At 45.1% G+C, this 25,089-nt stretch overlaps 1 protein-coding gene across 10 annotated transcripts in view; it reads left to right on the plus strand.

Annotated features, from left to right (window-relative positions):
• Positions 1 to 25,089, plus strand: part of FBRSL1 (fibrosin like 1) — a gene marked incomplete at its 5' end in the record, with an annotated part of 515,014 nt that overhangs the window by 228,692 nt on the left and 261,233 nt on the right. For 9 of the 10 annotated variants that reach the window (XM_084297481.1, XM_084297487.1, XM_084297482.1 and 6 more), the window contains one exon: positions 5,678 to 5,713. The exons of the other annotated variant lie outside the window; for it this stretch is intronic. In XM_084297481.1, the coding sequence (XP_084153607.1) occupies positions 5,678 to 5,713 (36 nt within the window). The remainder of the gene's footprint in view (positions 1 to 5,677; positions 5,714 to 25,089) is intronic. 10 annotated transcript variants of the gene reach the window in all.

The following is a 25,089-nucleotide window of genomic DNA, read 5'->3' on the forward strand; positions in this document are numbered from 1 at the left end:
TCAGCTCCAGAAATCTGAGTTTCCCCTTCTGGGTGGAAGCTGGTTTGGGTTCTGTAGCTTATCAAGCCAGTTACAGATGTTTAGAGCTTGTGTAGTTTGATATCTTACTGAACGGTTTTTGCAGTATTTCCAGGGGGAATAACGCCCCTTTGTTTATCCAACATAATAAAATAAGTGAGTTACGGAAGGAACGCATTCAAGTTTTGCGTGACATCCAAAATCATTCATCATGCATTGTGGTTATCTTGTCAGGGCCTGGTTTCTAATCCAAGGGAACATCAGATGCATTCTGTGACCTTTGCCAAGTCAATTGCACTCATTGTATTAACAGACAGGGGTGTGACTATAGAAATAAATTGCGTTAAGAGTCTTCTTGTTAAGGTCTGGGATATCTTCTGTCCTTGGCCCTTTTTGCCCTCCTCCCCACTTACCCTTCTCATCTCAAGGCAGGCAGGTTTTGTAAGAGACGTGCCTGGAAAGGCAGTACTGGATTTCTCCAGTACTCAAAGCTGACCTGTTATTCTGTTGTTAAATGTTCTGTAAGTGGCCAAGTGGACCAGTAAACATACGTGCTTCCTCGTGTCTGAGTCCAGTCTGATCACCCAACTGGGGTAATTGAGAAATAGTGGAAGACAGATACAGCTAAGGTGAGTTTTCATCCTGAACAAATATTATAAAATGTAATTTCCCATCTTATTTTATGTTCTTTCCATATTATTAATTATAATGCTAGCCAGACAAATCAGGCACATGGTGTATGATGAGTCCGGGCCTGTGATTGAGCAAGGAAAAATTAGTTGCAAAATGGGAGTCAGGAAATATGTTTCAGTTCCCTCCTCTGCTGAAGACTCCTTGGGTAACACTGGACACGTCTAAGTCTTTCTCTGCCTCGTTTTTCACACTGACATGGGGATGATAATAATAACAGTGCTAGGAGGCTCTTTTGGGGGCTGTCCTTTGTCCAAATGAATAGCTATTTGCCCAAAACAGCTATTTCAACAGCTGAGATTGTAGAGTTGCTCAATGTATTCTTGGTGTCAGCCAACACAAGTGGCACATATCAGAAAAGCTGAAATGAACTCCTGACATTTCTGGAATATGCTAATTTAGGTCTTGTAGCCAAAGAAGAAGGAATTGAATACCAAAAAGCAGAGAGCTGATTTTGTGGTCACGCTGCCATCACCTGCTTTTTATCTAATCCCTCTATGGTTAGTTCATATATCAAGGATGTAAAAGATCCAAGTTAAAGTCTCTCCGACCCACTGAGAGTGTGGAATTGGCTCAAGGTGTCCTGTTACCTTGATGTTACTGGATTTTAAAGCCCTTCTAACCATCTTTCCAGTTCAATAAATAACCCAGTGGCTTTAAGAAACTGAACGGAGAGCATCTTGATTTGTTCTGCATCATGTGAGCAGTGGAAGGCCACGCTTTTGTTTATACAAGGGAAATAACTCTTCCCATCAATTTAATAGACAATCTTGGGAAACTTCCTGAAGGTTATTGGTGAGATTTTTGTCGTGATTTTCTTTTCTAAATTGCAATCGTGGTGTTGATAACGAATAAAGGAAGAGATCTTTTAAATAAAATTGCAGTGCAACTCAAACTCTCAAGGACGTTGCGGGGATAGTTGAGTTTTTCAGCAGTGGGATTTTGTCTTTGCTGCCAGAAAGGTGTATTTTTTTACAGCCAGTGTAATTAACATGAGAGCTATCCCAGGGTAGAAATAATTCATTCTGTGACATAACTGAAATGTCTTGTCTGTGCTGTCTGGTTTTGTTTTTAACCTTGGGCTTAAAAGGAACCAAAAATCTTTAGCTGTAAAAGAGCACATCATCTGCAAAATATTATAAGCCATTTATCTTTATGCACAAATGCCATCTAGCACTGTAGTTCCACTTATGCGTCATTAAATGCACAGACCACACTCATTTTGCCCCTAACTAGGAACAGTCTCCCTTAGAAACTCGGGGCATTCCCGACAGCGCTGAAAGAGCCTCGGGAGTCACGAAAGCCAGAGCTCCAGCCCGGCACTGAGGGCCCTGCCCTCCCCCCGGCCCCCTCATCCCCAGCCTCTCGGCGCTGAATTTTGGAGATGTGAGGGCGTTTGGAAATGTGAGATATGGTGGCTCGTCCTGCAGGCAGTTAGCATCGTGTCCCCACCTGGCCCTGTCCTGTAATTGCCTCTTTGGCTGCGTATCTCCTGCCCATGGTGCTTTCCTCCAAACGGTTTGGGGTGGCCAGAGCCGAGCCTTTGGTGGTGCCACGGTTAAAGCAGTGAGAGATGGCTCGGGCTGGGGTTTTGGTCACGGGTGAACCAAAGCTACCTGTTAGTGCTGGTCAGTGCGGCACTAGCACGTGCGTTTAGCTGGGTACTCTGATGACCATATCTTGCTGTTCGACGTGCTTTTAGAGGAGGGAAAAAATGACCAGAATAGCAAATGAACTATTTTGAGAGCAAGGACTTTATGATAATGCTCTGGAAAAGTGTCCCTATCCTGTAGGTGAGAGCCTCTGCATAAGGCATTGCAGCTGAAGGCTTGCTCCGGTTGCTGCTCCTGCCAGACAAGCACTCATTCAGCACCAAAGGAGGTTGCTTGAAGTTTGGGTAGATGCCAAGTTAAACTTCCACTGAGATTTCTTATATTTGCAGCCACTATTGATTACTTTCCTCATTATTTGATGTGGATATTGAGACATATGGATTGAACTAGTTTTATATCAACCCCAAAAGATATTCTCCTTAGGAACATCTATCACAGTTGCATGCAAACTGTTCTGCTCTGGCTCTCCTGGCTGCTGCTAGTTGGGGCTCTGAAGGTTTCTCCATGTGGCAGTTTGCTATGGAGTCTCCCAAAGAGCCCACAGTGTTCCTCACCAACCGAGAGCGCAATAGCGGTCTGTTAGATGTGCAGAAACGTGCATGCAGACAGCTCTGGAGAGCGTGGGGCATGGCTGTGCATAAACCTAATTGTTGGAAAGGATTCTGCAAGTGAGATCCAAAGCATTCACCAGTTACTAACTTTATACATGCAATAAAAATTCTGAGGGGAGAAAAAAAACTTCTTCCCCATGATTTCCAGGAAATTTAATGTTATAACTTGTAAAGGAGAAAGAAGTACGTAGAAGTGAAAAATGCCAGTGTAAATTGCCATTCAGTTTTAATTACTTCTGATGTAATGCTGTATTCAGCCTTTGTTTATTCTTTCTACTCAGTGGTTTAAATCAGTGGTCTGCAGATTCCTGGGGTTCTTGGACAGCTTGGGATGCCTGAAAGTTATCTAAGAAAAGCAGGTCGTTGTTAGCTTGTTTGAACTTGTCATCCAAGGATCTGCTCCATCCCTGGAAAATTCTTTGGAGGGTCCACAAGTCTCCGAGATTGAAAATAACTGTGTTAAAGTGAGACTGCTTGGAGGGGCTGTTTCCCTAGAGGGAAGCTTTTAACGAAACCTCCTGTTTCTGTTTTTGGTTATTATTTCCAATTTGCTAGACTTTGCTGATCTTTGTTAAAACCAACTTGAGTGAGGGGAAGAAGGGGAAACGCTGTCTTTTCTCCTTTCCTCCTCCCATCTCTCAGAGCAGGTAATTCACCCCCTCCTCGTTTCTGTGTGCACTTTAGGTGAACTGCCTGCTCGAGCTATCACAAGTGTCAGAACAGGTAATTGTATTCAGCTGTTCAGTGTACTTATGTAGATAGCAGGATATTGGTATTAACCTTTTTTCTATACAAGGCTGAATCCCATGAGTGTTTGTTTTGTTAATGTATTTAGGAGGAGGGATAGGTTCTTAGTTTCTCAAAAAGAAATAAATGCTACTGCCCTTCATTTCACCAGTCTTATTTCTGGGCAGTTTACATTAAAGAGGTTTATAAATATCTCCCTATCTTTTTCCAGCATTTGGAGGCAGAGGCCAAAGCAATGTGTAATATGCAAAAGGCTGAAAGTTAAACCCTGGGAGCGCTTTGTTGCTGCCATCTCAGACTGGCCTGTGAGAGCTGCCCTTTTCCTACAGAGCAGAGATGCTGGGGCTGCAGCAGGACCGTGGTGTGGGCGCTGCGTGCCAGGCCAGGGGATGGGCACTGGTGCCCAGTCCCACATCAGCTGCAGACGTGTGGACGCACAGCTTGCCTTCCTCCTGGCACGCTGCTCCCCGTGCCAGGCAGGCAGGCTGGGGGTAAGGCTGCTGGGAGCCCCAATCCCCCACGCTCACCTGGTTGTAGGGCATTGCTGTTGTCTCTTCTGCACCTCAGAAACGTCTCTGCATGGGCGCTTGGCTGGCAGAGTATTCTCTGGTGCCTGGGGCAGTTACAAGGTGGGTAGCACAGGCTGAGGGACGGAAGAATTGAGTCCTCTGCTGAGTGCAGGAGTCTGGAAAGGTTTCTGGATGTATTTGGGTTATCTTCTGATCAAAAGGCTTGAAAATGGTAGTTGAGAGGCTCTGTTATCTTAGTGGGGGAAAATTGCAAGTGTTTGCAGTAGTCCACAGTCTGTGTTAATCAATCTTTTGGGGGTACTGTGCTGTTCTGGTGATTTAGTAACATGGCAACACCTGGCGCTGCTGCAAAGACAAACAATCCTGGAGACCAGCCTGCAGTGTTCCAGTACTTTTGTTTAGGCTTTGGTACCCACTAGCACATCAGTCTTGGAAATGGGGCTGCTAAGGCTCCCTGGGTCCTGTTTAATAAAGTCACGTAGCAAGGGCATCGTGATTGTAAATCACACTTGGAAATCGGCCTGCAGAGTGTGGGTCATGTGCTGCAGCTCCCCCCTTGTCATATGCCACCACTGTTCCAGGCTCCTTTCTACTTTCCAAAAACAAGGCACAGAGCAGCAGCTGCGGATAGAGGTGGAATTCATTTAGCTGCTTTGAGAAAGCCACTGCCAGCGAAAAACAGTGGCTCAACAGTCTTGGGTTGTAGCGAGGGGAAAGAGATCCAAGTGACTGGAGATGGTATAATAAAAAGGAAAAGAACCAAATGATTTGGCAGCCTGTGAAAGAGGTAAGGATGTGGTAGAGAAAGGAGCAGGAGGAGCTGGAATGAAGAGCAGAAGTAAACAATATAATTTAACTTATTCAAAAGGGACAGAATGCTTATTAAAGCTCTGAGAGATGATAAATTAGTGCCTTGGTGCCATTGTTGTCTCAGATAGAGTTGTCATATGGTAATACTGCAGCGATGAAGGCAGGAGGCTCATGAATTCCTAGGAGGGGAGTGGAAAGTGGGGTATGTGGTTACACGATGGAGAGTTGGTGAGGGAAATGTGCAGCCTGCTTCAGGAGAGCACCCTTGTGCCTGCGTGCTGTTCCGTGGAAGCTGCCATTACGTGCTGAAGAGGGCCAGTTGAAAACACATACTTCAGTGCATCCTTGAGTCTGTGTTTCTATGAAGATGTATCCCACTCTGAGAGCTTTTACCTTAGTTGGAAGGCGCTGTCGAAGCTCTGCTGTAGTTTATGAAACCCTTGTCTGAAATAGCCCTGGAGCCCTCACCTGGAAATGCTCTTTTGCTGTTACTCCTGTGGCAGCACTCAGAATGTCAGAAGATAATTTGAGGCGCTCTGGTGGTGAAGTTTTCCCCTAAGGAATACTGGGCTGGGGGAGGGAATCTCAAAATGATCTTATCTTACATTACACAGAATCTCTTGCATTACTTACTGTGGCATATTGTTTCCTCCCACAGAGTTCTGCTCAATCGCTTTCAGGAAGAGGCTACTCCGTAAGTCATTTTACAGCTAATTCTTTCACTTCTGTTGATGTTGATTGCAGAGGTTTACATTACCTATTGCATATCCACTGACACGAAAGAAATGCAGAACGTAAAAAATAGGCTTAGAGAAGAGGCCTGTCATGCACGTGGCAAGGGACTGCTCTGACGTGAGAGAGCGTTGGGAGTCTGGGGGCTCCCTGAGTTTAATTTTATGCCTACAGGGAGGGGTTTGGGGTTGTTTTATCGTGCATTTGTGCTAGATAGCCATCTCCTGAGAATTACAAGACGTGAGAGGGGAGAGTTTTCAACACCGGTGGGAGATGTTTCCCTCCTCTCCTCTCCCGCTCAGCCCTGCATAGGTTGTCATTTGTGCATTAAATACGGAAATCAAAGAGAAAATTACTGCACTTTAAGAAGAATTGTGACCCTCACCAGTCTGAACAAAAAGTCAATACTCTCTTGTTTACAAGCTCTGAGTTACAAGACATTGTAGCAGAAAAAATCCCTTGTTTTCAGAGGATGGTGTTGCTGGTCCCAGGTATAAGTGCTATAGGGCTGGTGCTGCAGGGCCAGGATGTATCTGCATACGTATACAGTGCAGTAGTGATGCTGAATTGGCTGTTTCTGTTTTCTTGTACCTTATTTGTGTGTACAACAATGACATTTCCTCACATAGAGATGGTATAGTTATTTGTTTATTTGGGTACCTTTGCTGCTCAGTGGTCCAAAAAGGCAGGCACGTAGGTGTTAGTGCATGTATTAACAAAGAAATAGGAGAGGGTCTGAGTGGCTTAGCAATGCCAACATGAAAATTCCTGGAATCACACTATATCTGCCTCCCATAACCAGTGTCTGGTATGTAGCTAGCCGTTATGGTATCCTGGTTGTTCAGCCAATAAATCATGTATTCCCTCATTACTAGTGCAAAGGCTGTAAGTAAAGGTGTTTGCTAATCTTGTATGCAAATCTGAATGAGAACATCTACGTGCCGTTAACAATTCCTGCCCACACTTATTGACAGTAATTGCTTTTTTCATGACCTTTGCCATGATAAAATTTTGTCTTCTAGACACATGGTCTAAAACTCTTATCAACAGCTATAGCTGTTCACTTTCCATCAGTCAAAATGGGTAAATTTTATCCTTTAGGAAGCTTATGAGAAAACTGGTACACAATTTTTCGTGACAATCACATGAATTATTTTCTTTAAATAATTTGTTTGGAGATGTTTGATGGAACCCGTGAGGTCCTACCTGGTGCTGTGTGCCCAGAGAATGAATTAATTGCTAGGCAGTTCACAATTTATATTCTGATTTCATAGCAACACTGTTGCATGCTATCATATGTATTATCAGAAAGACATAATACAAAGCTAGGCACATTTAAATCACAAATGTTTTAAAAAATAACACATGACTTGAAAAGTCTTACGGTATTATGAATGTTGTCACAAATTTTTAGACAGTAATGACACGTGTCTCCTAAGTATCCTTCTGTGAAAAGCTTTCCAGCATCCCAGGTGAGTATCGTTACTTAATTCACAGAGCGATGAGGAACATTTGCTCTCGTACAGGGATTTAAATCTGTATTTGCAGACCAGTTGAGTGCTCCTCCCCCTGTATGTGAACAGCTGGATCCACCTAAGCTTCTAAAGGCAGATGCTGTATCTTCTTTTTGTCTGTGAAATGTCATGCATGCCTGTGGCACCACATGAATAATAATGAATCATCTTCACAGATTTCATGACTGAGGGCATGGTTGGGGAATGAAACAGTTTCCCACTGGCTATAACATAGGTTTCAAAATCTTAATGGAAAAAGGCCGAAGAGTTCTTTTTAGAGTCTCTAGGCCAGTAAATCACAGGACTGTTTTCCACCATCACTGAATGTTAAGAAATTTGCTTCTGTCTCTCAGATAAATTATTTTGAGAAGATTTCTAGCTCCTTCTCTGTGCATATCTGGGGACAAGTTTCTTGTATTTAGCCAACCCATAACCTGTCAAGGGAGGTAAGAGCTTTCTGCATGCCAAGGCAGTATTTTGAGATCATGAGCACTGTGAGCTGGGGTTGCTTTTCCTTTTGGGTTGTCATTTTCCCTATTAAATTGCCTTCTGCCTCACCAACTACCAGCTGTTGAGGCTGACTGTTTCCCTTAAGACTCCGATGCTGCTCCAAATTGATTCAGCATAAGGCAGACACTATCACTTCCAGCACTGCCAGACCTCGCTGGCCCAGACCTGTGCTGGAAGCTGATTCTCCCAGGTGGCAGAGATGTTCAAACCACCGGTTCAAGAAGACTGGCCCCAAACCAGGGGTTGTCCGTAATATCCTGTAACAGTTTTCATTGTCTCATGAAAGCAGCTGTATATGAAACACTAAGTCAGTATTTTGGCTCTGCCCCTGTTTACATCAAATAGGTTGTTTGCCAGACATGGTGAAAGCACATTAAGAAGTAGTGCTAGCAGGAGGCACGGTGGAGACACCGTGTCTTGTACTTGCCTGATATCCTCCTGATATCTGTGCACGGCTTGTGTCGTTGAAGACTGTCACTTGCAAAATGATGATATATATCGTTACTCTGTGAAGTGCTTGTACCGGGTTTCATAAGCAGCTGTTTAAATACCACAAATTATTTTGTGCGTGTTCATTTTTTAATTAGCTTGCTTCAAATCTGCACGCTTCACCATTCTCTTCCTTCAGCTGTCCTTACAGACCAGGTTGATTTTAGAAATGCTGGTAAATAAATCAGAGGGCATTTTAAGGAAAGAAATGCACGTTTGCAGAAAGAGTACTTAGAACCTGTCGTAGGTCTCTTGTGTGACAAGTCTCAGTCCAAGGTTTCAGCCATCCAGTTGGGCTGCAGAGGGCAAGGCAGGCGAGGCCTGCCTGCGTGCTCAGCACAGGTTGGCACCACCTGCCTCGGCAAGCTGGGGGCCCGGGAGATGAAGTTCAGAAAGTTAAATACAAGGGTCTGCATAATAGCTCCAGAGTGCTGAATATTCCAACAACTTCATTGATTTCAGGCTTCCCACAGAGCCTAAAATAAGGACCATGTTTGCAATAACTGAAATCCTGGTGTCGCTGAAGTTAACAAAGACCTCTGGTTAACTGCAGCTGCACGTAGGTTTAATTTCTAGATGTGAAAATTGTGGCCTCTAAAGTGGTGCTAACAGCGACTTGGCGTGTAGTTTCAGTCTGTCTGAGGAGGTCACGGGCAAAATTTCTTATAAACAGATTTCCCAAAATAAAGTTTTGAAAGACACATAGTTTGAGATGGGTAACAGGAGACATATCTGTGTCTGTAGTGTTTCTGCAGGCTCCTTATCTCATCAATAGCATGTGATCCATGTCCTTATCTTACTGAACGTATACTTCCGCTGTGCTGAGAAACAGAATGCTAGTTTGTTTATGGAGGTTAATATCTTATTCCCTTTATGACTTGATTGTTACATATATGCGATAAACTACTCTAGCCATTTGTCACACTTCCTGCACGCACAAATGAGATTAGTGATTTTAGTCAGACAGGTCTGTCTGTGTGCTCCGAGCAGACAAAACAGATTGTCTTTTTGGTAACAGTATGAGAGGCCTGTCTATCTGAAAATGCACTGATTTGTTGAAAAATAAATGTAAAATTAGAAATTAGCTATATATTGAGGTTTCAGTGTATAGCACTGAAGTTGCCCCGTGGACCATTTTTCAAATTTCTGATAGCTAAGTCAACTGAAGACCTAACATACTTAGAAAGTAGTTACAACGAACATAAAATTGGTACTTACAGTTTGTTATTAATGGCTAAAAAGTTGCAGTTGTTTATAACGTTGGGCTCATCGTATAGACAAACCCAAGCTGCAGTTGAACTTGGCTCAGTTCTACAGAGTACAGTAAAGGAAGGAATCGGGAATATGTGGTAGCTTAAAAAATAAACAAAAAACCTTTTCCAATAAATTATGCAGTTTATTTATAGAACATCTGTGCAGCTGTTCCTCTTCTGAAATGAAAGGGGCTAAAATGCAGGAGTGAATAAACGTGAAAGCATATGGCAAACGGGTAGGCAGTGAACCACCCCGTCTGAGCGTACCTCGGAACAAAAGTGCAGGAGGATGAGATGTCTTTGTTTTGTTTTATTTGTTCTTGAAAGATTCTTATTTTTCATAAAAGCAGTAACGCACACTTGGCAACAGCAGCTGCTGATTTTTATTCTGAGCTTCTGTAAAGTATCAAAGTCTTTGCAGCCCAGTCGAATCCCTGGCAGCTCATCAAATTCTGTTGGTTTTACATCTTTCTTGTTGAGCACCGGAAACCAGCGTCTCCGATAACTCAGACAAGCTCATGGGTGTCAAGAAATTTGCAAAAAGTCCCTGAGGCCTGCAGAGCCAAGCAGGTCATCCAGAGCCAGGTCAGCACTACCTGTACCACACAGCCCGCCTGCTTTCTGTGTTGTGAGGCAGCCCCGGAGCGAGCATCTCTGTGCTTGGAGCACCCCGAGCCCTGCTGCACCGCGTGCCTGTGGCCCAGCCTGCCCTGGCTTCCCAGTTGTTGGAGATGATCTTCGTGGCCTTGCAGGATCCTCCCATTGAATCATGTGTCTGTTCGGTGTGCTTGGTGGGGCTGTGCAGGGTGCTGTCACCTAACTGAGCTGCCCAGGGCCACCTTTACCCCCTCGGAGCTCTTTAGCTGGTGCCATGGGCACGTGTGCTGGGAGTTGTCGCCTGGTTTGCAGCATGGAGGTGGGCTCTGGTACGGCAGGCGCAGTGGGAAGGAGGACAGGTACGAGAGACAGCAAAGTGCTAGGGAATCATCAGCCTTGAGCTGTTGACTGTTTGCAGTTTCTATACCCTCATATACCCTGTAAAGCTCTTTTCATGGCCTGTTTTAATTTCGTGCCAGCTCAATGCAGCTCCGTGAAACCCTGAAACAGATGGTCCCCGCTAAGGAGGCTGCTCCCACGCCAGAAACCCCGGGTGCGTGCACAGGCAGGTTCAGCGTTTCGGCGTGATGGTTACACAAGCGCGCGGCAGCTCGTGCCAGCAGCGCTCCGCTGGTCCGCCCGGTACTTCGAGGATGCTCTTGTGCTCTCAGGCTGGGGACCAGAGTGTCAGATTTAGGAAAGCACCTTCAGCGGCTTCTTTTTCATAACAAGCTGAGCTCAACGCCAAGGTGACCGTTACATACCTTGCCACTTCTGTGATTGCCATTGAGAATCTGGCATCCTGAGAGACATCCGTTTCTGCACTAGGATCAGCAAAAGGATTGCACTGAAGCATGTATTGCTTCTGCTTGGGAATTCTTCTGTGGTTCAGCTCGTGGGTGTGGAAATGTGCTCGATGACCAGAGGCAAACCTGACTTGTAACTAATGGGGTTCCTCCACTTGCTGATCTGTCATACACTAGTGAAAAATCTCTCCTCTGTAGGTAGGTAAAATTTTGTAGCTGGGCTGGAAAAATCATTGTATTTTAGGACCTCTGATAAATTAGCATTTTTCCTTGCCAAAAATCAATATTGGAAACAGGGCTCTTGTTATGAATCTAAAACTCCTTGAGCTGGAGCCAAAGTTAAATGATAAAAAAAAAAAAAGTGAATTTAATATGCGTTTCCTACAATAGTGTGCCTGTGGGCTGGCAAAATGAGCAAGATTTTCTGGACAAGATTTATGAATAAAGGAGTAATCATTCCAAAATAAGTATCAATCTTGTTTTGCCATGATGCCAAGTACAAAAAAAAAAAATGGACTGTAATTGTCTTTCTCTTCTGGACATGAAGAAGAATGGCAGATATGGTCCCTTCAGGTGGAGCAGTGCTCTATCTTCTTTGAAGACAGGTACTCAGACAGAGAAAGAAAAAAGGGACTGTGATAAAGTGATGTGGTCTGTAGGAGCAATGGCAGCGCAGAGGATGAGAAATAGAAAAATAACAATATATAATGGAAATATAAAGGTTTTTTAAAGCAGGTCTCTCTGTAAGATAGCTAGGATTTTGGAGGGCCAGGAATATAATTGTGGGTGTCAGTCCAAAGCAGTTAACTTCTGCTGCAGTTCTTTGCGTGTGTTCCTAAATAGCCTCACTTCACAAGAACTCTCCCCATGTTTGAGTTCACCCAGACAAGCCGAGCTTACTGAATAAATACTCCAGGCTTGTTTGTTCTGAGCGCCGAGTGCTGTGTGAGATAGGGCCGGGCTGCTGTAAGGCAGCCAAGGAGCTGGCCCCTTGACTCTGGAGTCTCTCCCATAACCCATGAGCTCCAATGCTGTTGAGTAATTAGGGCATATATTATTCCAGATTTGTGGGAGCTCTTGAGGGTTTTTGAAACGTCCTCTGAAAAGCGTAAGCAGAAGTACAAACATAAATGAACTACATACTTCAGCTTTACAAATACTGGAGCCCATAAACATCCTTACAACACATTTTCCTTTAGAAGTTCCCTTTTCTGAAAATCTGTTTCTTTTTAGACGACTTCTGCTTTTAATTAGGATGAAAAGTCCCATAAATTTTCACTCATCTCCTCAGCCATAAATAAGCACAAAGGGCCCTCTCTGGCTAAGTTTGTCTGCCCGAACCAGCAGCGCTGCAGAGGGGCGGCCTCGGAGCTGCCCGAGCACCGCTCCAGCAGCAGCAGCGCCCTTTGTCCCTGCGGCAGCAGCGGCGTGGGGCGATGCTCATTGCCATGAACCCCCCAGCTGCGGGGGAGCCGCAGCCGGCAGACACTGGGAGCCCCTCGAGGGAAGGGGCAGATGACTTCTGTGTGATTTTTGCCCACATTTTTAATCTTTCCAGCCATTGCTCCCAGCCTGGCTGGGGGCACTGTGGGGGATCCGGTGGCTCATCTGTCTAGAAAGATGCTGTTGTTATACAAATGCAGCCCCGGAAATTCCCTCTGCTCAACTTTTGGGGTAGGATAACCTCACTGTCACTGGCCTGGCACACTGAAAGGAAGAGTTGTCCAAAATCCATCTTGAATTCAACAGCCTGGAAAGGATTACACCCTTCTGGACAGGAAAGGCAAAGGATTTTGAGAATATGTGGTCTTTATTTCTGGACCTTTTTGATCAAGACTGTCCTGAGGCAGTTGTGTCATATATGAGCTATAGCTTTCCTAGTATACTAGGGCAGGGTATTTGCTTGTCTGAGTGGTTTTCACATCATTATGTGCTCTCCCAACTCTTTCCTTACAAGCCCTTGCCTTGTTTTACCTTTCTTTTCTTTCCATTTACCAAAACCATCAAAAAGACAATTAAAACAGGCGGTTGATTAGAATCAGGGCTACTTACCAGATGAGCACAATGAACAGGGGATGAGTGTGGAGCCTCTCGGGGGACAGAGTGTGTTTCTGATTTTCTGTAACTCTCTGTTAGTCCTGGGCAGTGACAACTGGCGATGCTAGGGCGTTGTACCTAGAGAAGGGGTTAAAATAGCCAATTTCTGAGGGCTGTGTGAGCCTGCTGGAGTTTGCTGTGCTGGGTGCTGTGGTGTGTTCCTCGGAGGAAATTCATGTGGCAGGCGAGTTCACGCTTTCTTGTTTTATCTCATATCTCAATATGCCCTTGCAGAAACCTACACCCAAAACCACGGAGTGTAAGAGGAGCAGCAGAGGAAATAACACTGACATTAACTCGCAGTGCTATTGTAGAAATGAGACAAATGGCATGTTTTGTTGACCTTAATAGCAAATGAACAAGAGAGAACAAGGAAAAGGGATTGAGTGAATGAACTTTGCGGATGCTTTTGGCATTAGAGAAAGCTGTCTTCTTCGTGCATTGTAGGATTTAAAATATTTAATTGTGCAGTTCTGTGGAATAACCTTTTGCCCTTGTGCTCAGGGACTGATTTCTAGTATGTCCCCAAATGGTTTTACCTGTGTTGAACGGCGGGGAAATAAGGAGGTCTACAGAGGGTCAGTTATTTGGACTGATGATAAAACTCGCTGCTGTGTATCTGCAGTGCAAGGAGGGTTTCCTGTAGGCTGGTGGTCTTCACTCAATTTCAGCACATGCATTTCTTTCTTGCCGCCTCCTTCTTTTAACTGGGATTTGTTATTAAAGGTTAGAGAGAGATCTTCACCAATGTCAGAAAACAAAGATGCAGCTTTAATTTAACAAAACAACAGATAAAATCCCAAGTCAGATCTCACGCCACAGAACGGTTTTAGTAGCATATTGGAGGTGTGGTGCTGGCTCTGCTGTGAAAACTGCACGTGGGGGAAAATCTGTTGTATACTGCAGGTTGAGGTTTCGCTCTTTCTCACTTCATGTTTCAGCCTGGCTGCAATACACCAGGCTGCTAAGACGTAAATACAGTGGGGAATTTAACTGTGTGTGCAGCAGAAAGGCAGCGCTCCCCCATTTGGGAGGGGTGAAAGAAGAGAGGAATGGCACCATGCTTGCTCCTGTAGGAAGGACAGGCAGCCAGGGGAGGAGCCCAGGCAGCAGTTAGGCTCCTGCTGCAAGACTCAAATCATTGCTGGAAAGACTGGACTTCTCACCTGCTATACTAGAAGAGGAGCATTCAGATGGAAGCCCTACTCAGCCATGTGAAATGTTTCCTGCACAGTGTTGGAGCTTTCACTTCCCATCGCGTTAGCATTGCAGCTTTGCAGTTCCTCGTTGTTGATCCCAGCCCCAGTCGCCGTGACTTGCTGGTGACATTTTAGAAAGTGAAGTAACACCCAGGTGCCCTTTCTCCTTCTTATGGCAAATAAATAAACGAAACCATAGGAGGCTCGATGTAAAACGTGAAGACAGCCAGGGAATGCAGCTCAAGGGGAAAAATGTAGACGAATCCATAGCGTGCAGCCCATGTGTGAGATGAGTCATGATCGGGTGGGAGACCTTTGCCATGCTGTTTGGTAACTGGAAGGCCAAGTACTCTTCTTTATTGGTAGGCTATTAGTTTGAGCAAACAGCTTTGTGGAGGCAGTGGTGTAATTCAGAAGTCCAGTGGTTGACACACCCGAGGTTGGTCATTATAAGTCTTGTTTTAAAACCTGCTGATGGATGAGACTAATGTCAGGAGAGAAATTTTTAACTTCCAGTTCCAAATACCCGATGTTCAGCTTAGTTGCAGCTGATTGTAACTCTTCTTTCATTTTTCAGCTCATCACAGGTCAGGAACCCAAAGGCACAGAGGCTGAATAGAACTGTTCATCACTCTGAGCCCTGCTTTGTTTTTGTGGGAATTGTCTGCTCCTGTAGCACTTTGTTTCATTACTTTTTTAAAGTTTGGTTTACTAACCTGCTCTTGGAGCAGACACAAGCACCAAAGCTACTTTTTAATTAGCCCTGTGGCCCATCCGGTGTGTGTGCTAACGTCTAGGCTGCACAATGTATTTCCAGTGAAAAGGAGCAGTCTGCCATAGAGTCTTGTAACCTTGAGGTCAGTTTTGAGCTCAAAATTGCTTTTGATTATGGTGTTAGTATGTGTCTCAAAAAAAAAAAAATCCAGCAAGCACTCGGGGTCCTTACATGGTGCTGCTGAGTTACACGCTCAAATGATATCACATCTCAATTTTAAAGGAATCAACTGTTTTATTTAAGGATTCTTTCTAGATACAGTAATGGACTACTAATTGTGAATATTCAGAGTTTTGCAACCAGAATAGAGGAAAGATTAACACACTGTTACATCATAATGGACACGTCTGCAGTGGTTTCTACAGGAATGTAGCCTGATTCATACCTTGACTGTCTGCATTTTATCTCTGTGTGGTGTGATGGGTAAGATTTGCTCTTTGTGTGCATGAACACTTATGGCCTAGATCTGTAGTATCCCGAGGAATTTTCTGGTCTGATTAATTTGCCACTCATTTTTCAGAAAGCGTCATTGCCAGTCTTCAAGAAACATGCTAGGGCTGTGTTGTTGTTAGGTGTTTGCAAACCTCAGTCAATTTTTTTTGGATTGGTACTTTGCTGCCTGTAAATAAAAACAAGTTTGGGGTTTGATTCAGAAGCTGTGGGGTGTGGTTCTTAAGTTTTCTGGGCATGTTTTGGACTTGATGCTGGGACAGTTCCTGGTACCCTTGTAATCAACTAACCCAAACAGGAAGATTTTTGGCCCTGTGGTAGCGATCAGAGTGCTGTAGGTGAGGGATGATGCAGCCTGCAGAGAGTGTGGTTTTAATTCAGGCAGCATCGCACTCAGACCAGGTAGTAATTACCAAGGGGAAAAAATGGTAGCATCGAGGTGGGTGAAGCATACATCGGTTTTAACAGGTTGATGAACCAGTGCTGTCAACTTCAGTGGTTAACAGCTCTGTTTTGTCACATATCACTTATACTCTACAAAGAGCCAGAGGTAAGCAAGTCAAAATATAATTGTTGCCTGCAGGGTTTCACCCTCCCTCCCATTGCAGAATATGCTTTAACACTACTTTTCTTCAAAATAATTCTTGGTGATTTCCATGTATCATCAGGTCATTGTGACGGCTGTGAGATCTCCAGAAGTGATCTCCTGATGAGTCACCAAAGCCATGTGTGTGCCCTCTCTTTGTGTCCTGGTTAAGAATGCCAAATTAAGCCAGTGGAAGCAATTTATTGCTGACTTTCGGGCTGACCTTCACACTCCAGGCAACGAACAGCTGAGACATTAAATGCAGTAGGCTACTTCCATTGTAAGGAACCAAAGATTCAGAATTTGTTCTCAGAAAGCACTCATGTTTGAAAGGTTCTTCTCTGTAAGCATTTTTCATAGCAAGATACAAGCAGGTGTTGACACGAGCGTAGTTGTAAGGCTCGTGATCAAAGTTAGATCAAACCTCCTCTTCCAGCCTGCAGGACAAATTTTCCCCACAGTATTTGCACCATTCTTCCAAAGCTGCTTAATGGCATCTAGGCCAAGCAGCAGGCTGACTTACGTGGAAAAGGGCTTGAAGCATGAAGATGAGGATATGACAGTGAAGAAGCCTGGGGCCAGTACGCTCTGTGTAACTGGCAGGCGTTGAGCTGGGATGGGTGGAGGGTGGTCACAGATTTGTTTAAAGCATCTTTCCCTCCCCCTCAGCACTTGCTGTTCTCTGAAGAGCCCTGGTTTGCATCACCTCTAATGAGTCAGGGAAGAGGGCGGGAGAGGGTAATGAATGGTCCCTAGAAAAGACGAGCCAGTAATACACGCCACACGATGACCCAGGCAGCCTATTTCACTGCAGCCAGTTTCCTGCCGAAGATTCATTTCGAAGAGATTGTGAGAGCACTCAAGCAGGAAGCTGCAACTTCACCAAACGGTTTCGGTATCGGTGTGTTATCTGTGGTCATTCCCCTCTACAGCTTGCGGCGAGCTTCTGGTTAGCAGAGAAAGACACTTCGAGCTGAGCTGGCATCAGTTCCCACCTACTTAATCAGTTAAGCTGTGAGCCGTGCGGTTAGCTCGAGTCCCCTGGTTGTCTTGTGGATTGCCAGTGACAGGAAGGTGGAGATGCATTGAGTGGTTTAGACAGGAATAGCTTGGTTATCTGATGGTCACCCCAGAGACTGATAAAATTATGTGAGCTCTTTTCTGAGAAGACATCAAAAAAGCAGAAACTGTTGCCTGCAACCACCTGAAGAGTTTACAACGTCAAGGGAAATTTTGCTTATCTTAAAAGCCTCAAAACTGTTAAGCCCTCTTCACCGCTGCAGACCACAGCAGTGCCTCAGACTCTTGATGCACGGGATGAGGCTAAAAGAGCCCCTCACGTGCAAAGCTGTAAATCGTATTGAGGAAATGATAGAGATCAAATCTTCAAAAACTACTTGGGCACTTCAAATTAGAGGTGAACAACTTGAAACAGATGAGAGGAAGCGGTCTTTTCCGAAGGAACAACCCCCATGTTTTTGGAAAACTTGGTCTCTGGGGCTCTCCCATTGCCAGGAGTTTGGGCACGCCAAGCAGCGAGTGACTGCAAAGCGCCGCTGCCTGATGAGCCTGGGGTAGCGAGAAGCCAAAACGGTGGTGGCAGTGACACGGGCTGGAGAAGGTTGGGACAGGGAAGGTGGTCATCTTCTCAGGACCGCTTAGGGCATCTGATTTGTTTTCCTTGTATGTTTGCTGAGCAAACTGCAGGGTTACAATGGACAAGCTTCAGAGAGAGACCTGGGGCTAATGAGGCTTTAAATTAGTACTGTAAACGTGCCCCTGGGCAAGCTGCCGTGAACCTCGGGCAGAGGTACTCACTGCTGCTGCGTGTTGAGGTGCATGGGTGGAGGTGTGCTGCTGAATGGCACATGTTTGTAAGGGCATGCGTCTGTGTACAGGGCATGTAGGATGCTTTTGTCTGCTTGTGCTGCGTGGCTCAGAGCCTTTCAGAGGCAACCATAACAATCAGCGCGTTTTTGACTCAAAGCTATTTCCTTTCCTGGTGCAGATTGTCTGGTATGCATAACGTGTTAATTTAACAAAGCAGTTCTTTTGATACCGCTTTAATTTTTTAACAACAGCTCGGAGGCAATGATGTACAGATTATATAGTGTCAGTTTCCCAATTAAAGTTTTACAGGAAAATACTCTGGTTTTGCTTTAAGCATGTGTTGAATTCTTCCTTGCGGCACTTGTGCAAATGAAAACTGTGCTATTGCAAAGCATCCATTTGAAACCTTGAAATATTTATTGCAGCTGCATTGAATACTGAAGCAAGAATCTTCCTGTAGGCTTGTTGATGTCTGTCATACGCATATATTTTGTAATTAAATGTCTGGAAGTGTGTGTATGTGTGTGCGGTTGGGTTCTTGTGCTCTAGGTTTTTGCAGTTTTTGTTGTTGTTGAGCTGCTTTTCCTGAGAGAAATTTTTAACACATCCCTTTTAAAATTTCCCATGAAATCTTAGCCAAAGCAAGACCACATCTTTGAAGTGCAATGTAGTAAAAATGAGGCTTCTGTTAATTGTTGTGCAAAATGTTGAGGAGGTGACGAAACTGCTGCCCATACTTGAATGTCAGGCCTCGTGAAGATCATCCCCGTGGCATAACGTGCCCCTTTGGAGGATGTGGGATGAAGAGCACCTGAAGGGACTAGGAGGATATATTTTATTCTTAAAATATAATATACCTACGGTCTGAATAATGACATATATCTATTATTTTGAATGTTATTTTCCCTTCCCCCTTCTTTCTCCAAGCCCTTTGTCTTAGACTATCTCAGGTCAGCGACTTCTCCTGTTCCTTGCACCTGGAACCAACAGGCACTGGCCGTGTCCAGCGTTGTCTGCTGCTCTGGGAAAGCCTGCACCGCAGGGGGTGCGACTGTGTGGAGCATCCGCTGAAACTGACAGGGCAAAGCAACGTAGGGCTGGTGTTAGAGGGGACCGGGAGTCATCAGCTCCAGCAGCCACTGGAAAGCTGCAGGAGCAAAGGCCCCGTGGCACCTCCCTCCCTGGTGGCACCAGCACCCTGCCCACCCCGAGCAGGGGCGCGTCCCAGCTCAGGAGCCTCACCCTCCTGGGAGCTGGGTGAGGACCAGGGCTGACTGCAGTGTCAGATCGCTAACGGAGCTCAGCCTGCAGCCTGCGGTAGCATTGGCTGTTGCCCAGATCTGCAAAGCAACATAAAGATCTTTGCAAATGCATCCAATTCCAGCCATTAATGGGATTTTGAAAGAGGGAAGGTGCAGCTGCTTTTACTGGATAGCGAGCGTGATCTTTGAACCTGCAACAAGCCAGCAGCCGGCGGTGGGGGCTTCAGAGCGTGCTGCACGTCTGAAATGCTCTCTGCTGCCCAAGTGCCAAGGAAACCACCTGCCCGCGCTGAAACCAAATGCTGCAGTCTCATGTGTTTAGCACTTCCCTTGTTTTCTTTCTTTTTCTTTTTTTTTTTATTTCCAGCCGATCTCTTTGGATTAGTCCTACTGCTAGATAATTACGGCTTTCATATTCACATCTTTTTCTCAAGCTTGGCTGCATTATTTTTGGGCATCTATTTAAGACTTTATTATTTTTTAAAACATATTGTGTCCTTATTTGCATATTTGTATTTCAGAACAAACAAACAATGTCTCACAGTACATCTTTGTTCAAGTATTTTTCTTAACAAACAGAACTTTTTCAGGCATGCCAGAATCAGCTTCATTATATAAATCCTATTTATGGATCCTACTTAGAGCATGGAGGGGAGGGATTTAAAGGGGCGATTTCCACAAACGCTTTGTCTGGTGCCATATGAGAAGGTAGGGTAACAATTGTTTAATATTTCAAGGAAAGATAAGAGATTACAGCAGGTCCCTAGGGGAATGGCCTTTCTGTCTTTCTGTCTGTCTTGTCAGTGTCTCTTCTTAACTTTGCTGTGTTGTGTCCTTGATCAGATACTGAAACAGAGACCCAGGACCTAAACAGAAGGGCAGAAGGCCTGGGGAGGTGGCTGGGTCTGCAGGATGACGAGCATCGTATAGAAAGCCTTAGTAGACACTAAGCAAGATGAACGCACAAACCTTTCATGTTGCTGCAGTATGATGGGCTCTTGATACATAAATGAAAAAAAAAATAGGCATTTATGTGGAAAATAAAAGCCAAGGCATTCATTATCAAAGCCAAAAGAAATTGATTCTGCAGCAGTATTTTGTTCCAGTGACTCTATTTGTATAATGTCCAATGATTGATGTAAAGTTAATCATTTTATCTGAAGGATGTTAGCGCAAGCTGACAATTAGGCTCTGATCGCTGATTGGCTTCACTGGGGTTGGCACAGAGAACAAAAGTAGGGACAGCATAGCCTGTCAGGTCCCACTTCATCCCCAGACTTGGTAGGCTTAAAGTATTTTGGGGGAAGGGAGAACAGCAAATCTGGGGATTTTGGAAAGAGTTTCTGTTGATTTCCTCAGCTGAATGATGGCCACTGAGCTGTTGGGTTGGCAGGATTGGTACTATAGCTGCCTTTCAGAAATAAATGCTAAAATCTGAGTATTCTGGCAAATACAAAGGAAATGATTTCTTCAAAAGATTCCAGGAACACTGCTGGGCTGAACGAGAAAAACGGTGGAAGTTGTTTTAGGTGGTGTAGTTTAAATGAAGTATGCGAGTTGAAACATGCATGAAGAGCTATGCAAATGAACTTCAGATGAATCTGGTGGTTAGGAAGAAAGGCTTTGGCGTGTTTTTAACTGAAATGTCCGTGCGTTACCCATCTTGTTGGCCCAAAGTGCTATGACACATTGTGCACCGGTGACTAATGCTTTAAAGTTTCTGTTCAGGTGGTTGGGTCAGCAATCAAAACGGGCTCGTTGGGAAGATCAAAGAGGAGGGCAGGTTCTCAAAAGAGAAAGAAAAATTAGAAGGGTAGTTTGAAGTTTCACATTAATTTTCTTCATTGCTCTACTGGACAGCCAGGGAAAGCGAGGAGCAGACGATTGCGTGGAGGGGTTGGGTAATGTCAAAATGTGCAGGAACAAAGCTGCAGCAGGTCTGCCTGCCAGCTCTTTGTGTGGGGTGCAGGGGCAGGCAGGATGGATCTCAGAGGCATGGCACAAGGTGTGCAAATGGGTCAGCCTCTGAACAATGCATTTGGCACCAAATGGTTTTATCCAGAGCTTTTGTGGGGCAAGGACTGATTTGTGTTGGTGTTTTTTTTTTTCCAGAATTGTTTTACTCCAGGAGTGAAGTGTGAAAGAAAGATCCTCAATAGGACTAGTTTCTGCTTTGTGTTATGGATGCTTTACACCTGATCTGATCAAAACCTTATCTCTGATCCGTCTTTGCCTTGGGCAAACATCCTTGTGTGTATTCTATTCAGGTAGCTCTTTACTTCGCTGGCCTTGGACAATGAGTGGGGAAACAGTAGGCTTTTCTTCATCTCTGTGACAGCAGTGGAGAGTTGCAGGAATCCCAAGAGAGCCCTGGATGTAGATGGAGAGGGGCTTTGCAGGCTAAAGAGGACCGCAATAGGGCTGTGGCTTGTGGCTTTGCCGAGTGTGGTGTTTTTCACTCAGCAGACCTTCTCAAGTTGATTGATTTTGTCAGAATTTGCTTTAAAAGAAATGAGTTCTTATCAGTGGTAGTGAAACCTAAGGCAAACATGTCATTGAAAATAAGCTTACAATGGCTTGATCAAGATCTCATGAATTGAGGCTTTTAGATATTGAAATGTGTTCAATTGCTGCAAAGCTGGGAGCACATGTAGGAAGGAGACGTAATTAAAGCTGCATTGTGAGGAGCCAGATTCAGAGCTTCATGGAGCCTTACTGGTGGCATTTTCTGATTTCAGACTTGCAGTAATATGCTTTTAATAATTTTGTGCTTCAGTCTGGTCAGAACGGGTTGCCCTTTTACCCAGGCCTCCTTCATAATGATAGGTTTGTCTCATATCTCACTTAAGGAGCCTAGCTAGTGGCGTGCAACCTTTAGCTGTTTGAGAACACCCCAAGAGAACCCCCACAAAAGTAGCAGAGCCCTGTACTTTGAGTTTAAGGCCATCTTGACCACAGAACTTGAGTCCCATCAGTGTGCCTCCGGACACGGTGTCTATCACCATGGGCCTTCCTCCTAACTGCAGCTGGGGTCGGGCTCGGTCGGACACGGGTTGGTTTCTGATGCCTGTTAATTTGCTGGAGTGGTGTTGTCATCACACCGCAGTGCAGTGGGAGTTGTAAATGATCCCGTTACTCACGTAGGCTTCATAATTTGGTTGAAAAACTTGCTTTTCAGTGAAACTCGGCCTGAAAGTTAGTGTGTTCATTAGTCACTAAAGGGCCCTACAGAAGTATGAATTGCAGATTATTTTACAGCATGTACTTTTCTGGTTGCCTGCACAAACATAATATAAAACTTGCTTTTATATTCATCTTTAAAGTTGCAGTCTTGAATGCTTATAATTTCGGCATCCTGAATGTTAACCAACAAAGGAAGCGTGGTTTTGTGTTCAAAGGGCAGGACGAGGAGACAGGAGGTCTGCCCTGTATTCCCAGCGCTCCCGTAATCTGGCTCGGCGATCTCGGGCGCGCTGCTCCCTGCGCCTCGGTTAGCTCTGCGCAGGGCGGGGAGACCTCAGGGTGCCTCGGCGGGCACCGGCGGTACGGCTTTCATGGGCACAGCTCTGCTGGTGGAAAGGCAGGGCGGCGTTCGGAGTACAGGAGCTGAGATGCTGCCCAGCAGGTAACAGCAGCGTTCCCTCCGCGTCTGCCCAGGGCTGGCATCGGCCATGCACATCTTTGTCTTCAATATTACTTTCTCCCTGTTGTATTTCTGTAGTTTGCACACAGAGGCTGGAGGAGACGGATTGCAGAGTCACAGCCCAGACCGATGGTGGTTTGTGCCAAAATCCAGCCCGTTCCTCTTGGGTACCCTGCCACACGAGGGTACCCGTCCCTGAAAAGTTGCTGCAGCGCCCTGGCACGCCGTGTTCCAGATGGCCTCATCTTAACTCTGAATTTCCCCGGTTTCTTTGCTCCTCCAGGTTTGAGTTAGACAGCTTGATGTTACTTCAGAGCAGCCCTTTTGATGGCTGGAAATGATAATAGCCTGTGTCATCTGCCCTTTAGCCGGCAGGGTTATGCCGCGGCCTTTATTCCCCGGCTCCCCCTCTGCAGCCCGTCCCACAGCGCGCCCGAGCCGCTCGCAGGTGTTCCCGCAGATCTGCCCTCTCACATGCACCGCAAATTAGTAACAGAAGCTAATGGCCCAGCATGCGGCCATCAAAGGGCTGACAATTCCAGCCTTTCCAAAGGGCCCTTTATGTCACAGCCCCCCACGAGACCTGTCCGGCTGAAAAGACTATTTGTCTGTCCCTGTGTGCGGGCCTGCTGCAGCGCTGCGGCCGGCTGCTGGCCTCACGCTGCGCCCCTGACTGTTGCTGCTAGCAACAGATAAAAATCACTGTTAACCACAGCGGGGCCCGCAGCACATCAATCATCCGGCCCAGATAAAGGCCTCGGGCCTTTGGCCCCATCCTTCGGTTGTTTCTAAATAATTTCCAGTGGCTGAGCATGCTATGGTGTAGGCTGGGTAATTCAGTCCAGAAAACTTCATTTCACTAAAAATGCTTTGATTCTTTTTTTTTTTTTTCCTTTTTTTTTTTTTTTTAAAGACTGTTTTTGTTCAAATAGATGTTTGTTTCAAAAGGGGGAATTTAGCTGATGAAAGGGATGCCGTGAAAGTTCAGAGTGAGAATAATAAATAGAGCTGTGTGGTTAAGTGTAAAGTACAACCAAACGGGCAGCAAAAGGAATTAGCATTTACTAGGAGCAACAAAGCAACTTGGCGCTTTATAAGAAGCCTCTCTCTCCTCCAGTGTTGTTCAGCTTCCTGAATTTATATATATTTAAATGGAGATTAATCTTTATATATGGGTAACATCATTTCCACCACACCTTTATTAAAGAGATTTATAGCCGGGTATCAAATTACACTTTCAATACAGCCTAGTTGATTTTTGGTAGCAGCAAATCATATTTGTAACTACGAATAACTAAACAAATTTGACAGTAGCAAATTCTCTCCTTGACACAGCTAATTCTTCATCCTGTCTTAATGTTCTGCTGTAAAGCCATAAGAAATTGTGATGCTTAGAGCCTGACAGTCTCAGGTTTTGTTCTTACCACTTAGCAATCCTTCAAAGAAGAAACCATTGCAATTGAAATGGAAAAAACATCGCAGACTCCATAGCGGGGAAATGCTCTCTTTAGATAAGCCCTGTTTTGCAGTCGTGCTGTGCTGTGCACATAGGCTGGATAGAGCAGGGTACTGAAGGTAAAATCCAGTGTTAGGTCACAAACAAAATCTCTGTGGAAACCCTAAAAATTAAATCTCAGCCTGCCCTCTGCACAAGCATCTTTGCATACTAATTGCATGGGCCCTTTGTATTTATTGTAGCTACTAATTGCCACTAGCTCTCGGTGGGAATTGGACACCTAATTCTCGTAATTCTGCTTTTAACCTCCCAGCTTACAAGCCTCGCATTTGAAGGCACCTCGGTCCTGCTTGTATCTTCCAAGTACAGGCCTGAGCCAGTGCACGTGCACTGCTGCTGTTTGGGTGCTGATGAATCCTACACAATTCTGAGATGCAGGGGCACTTCTTGGTCGGGTGTGATAACAGACTTGGGCTGCTCAGCATTGGGAATGGGGGCTGAACAGCAATTCCTCTCCAGGGCTGCTGGAGTCATAGCACTTTACTTTGAGCCTGTGTGGTATTGTTTAGAGATCAATAGTTTATAAAATAATTTTATCTTAGTTTGCAAACACACTTGGAAGCAGAGTACAGCTAAGGTGGAATGAATGTCAAAGGACTTCGTAAAAGCTTAAGGAAGCCATCCAGATACTTTCCAGCATAAACTGATGTACGTAGGATGCTTGCAAGTCAAGAACGTGCACAGCTAAATCCAAACAAGGGAATTTGAGAAATATGCGGAAGAAACTATCAGAGTTTCATTCCCATGGCAATGCTTAAGTTAAAAGGGACTTAATTAGAAGCTCGGGTCTGACCTGGCTGGGCGTAATGGG

The sequence above is a fragment of the Netta rufina genome, assembly GCF_964035555.1.
Source record: "Netta rufina genome assembly, chromosome: 17".
Lineage (NCBI taxonomy): Eukaryota > Metazoa > Chordata > Aves > Anseriformes > Anatidae > Netta > Netta rufina.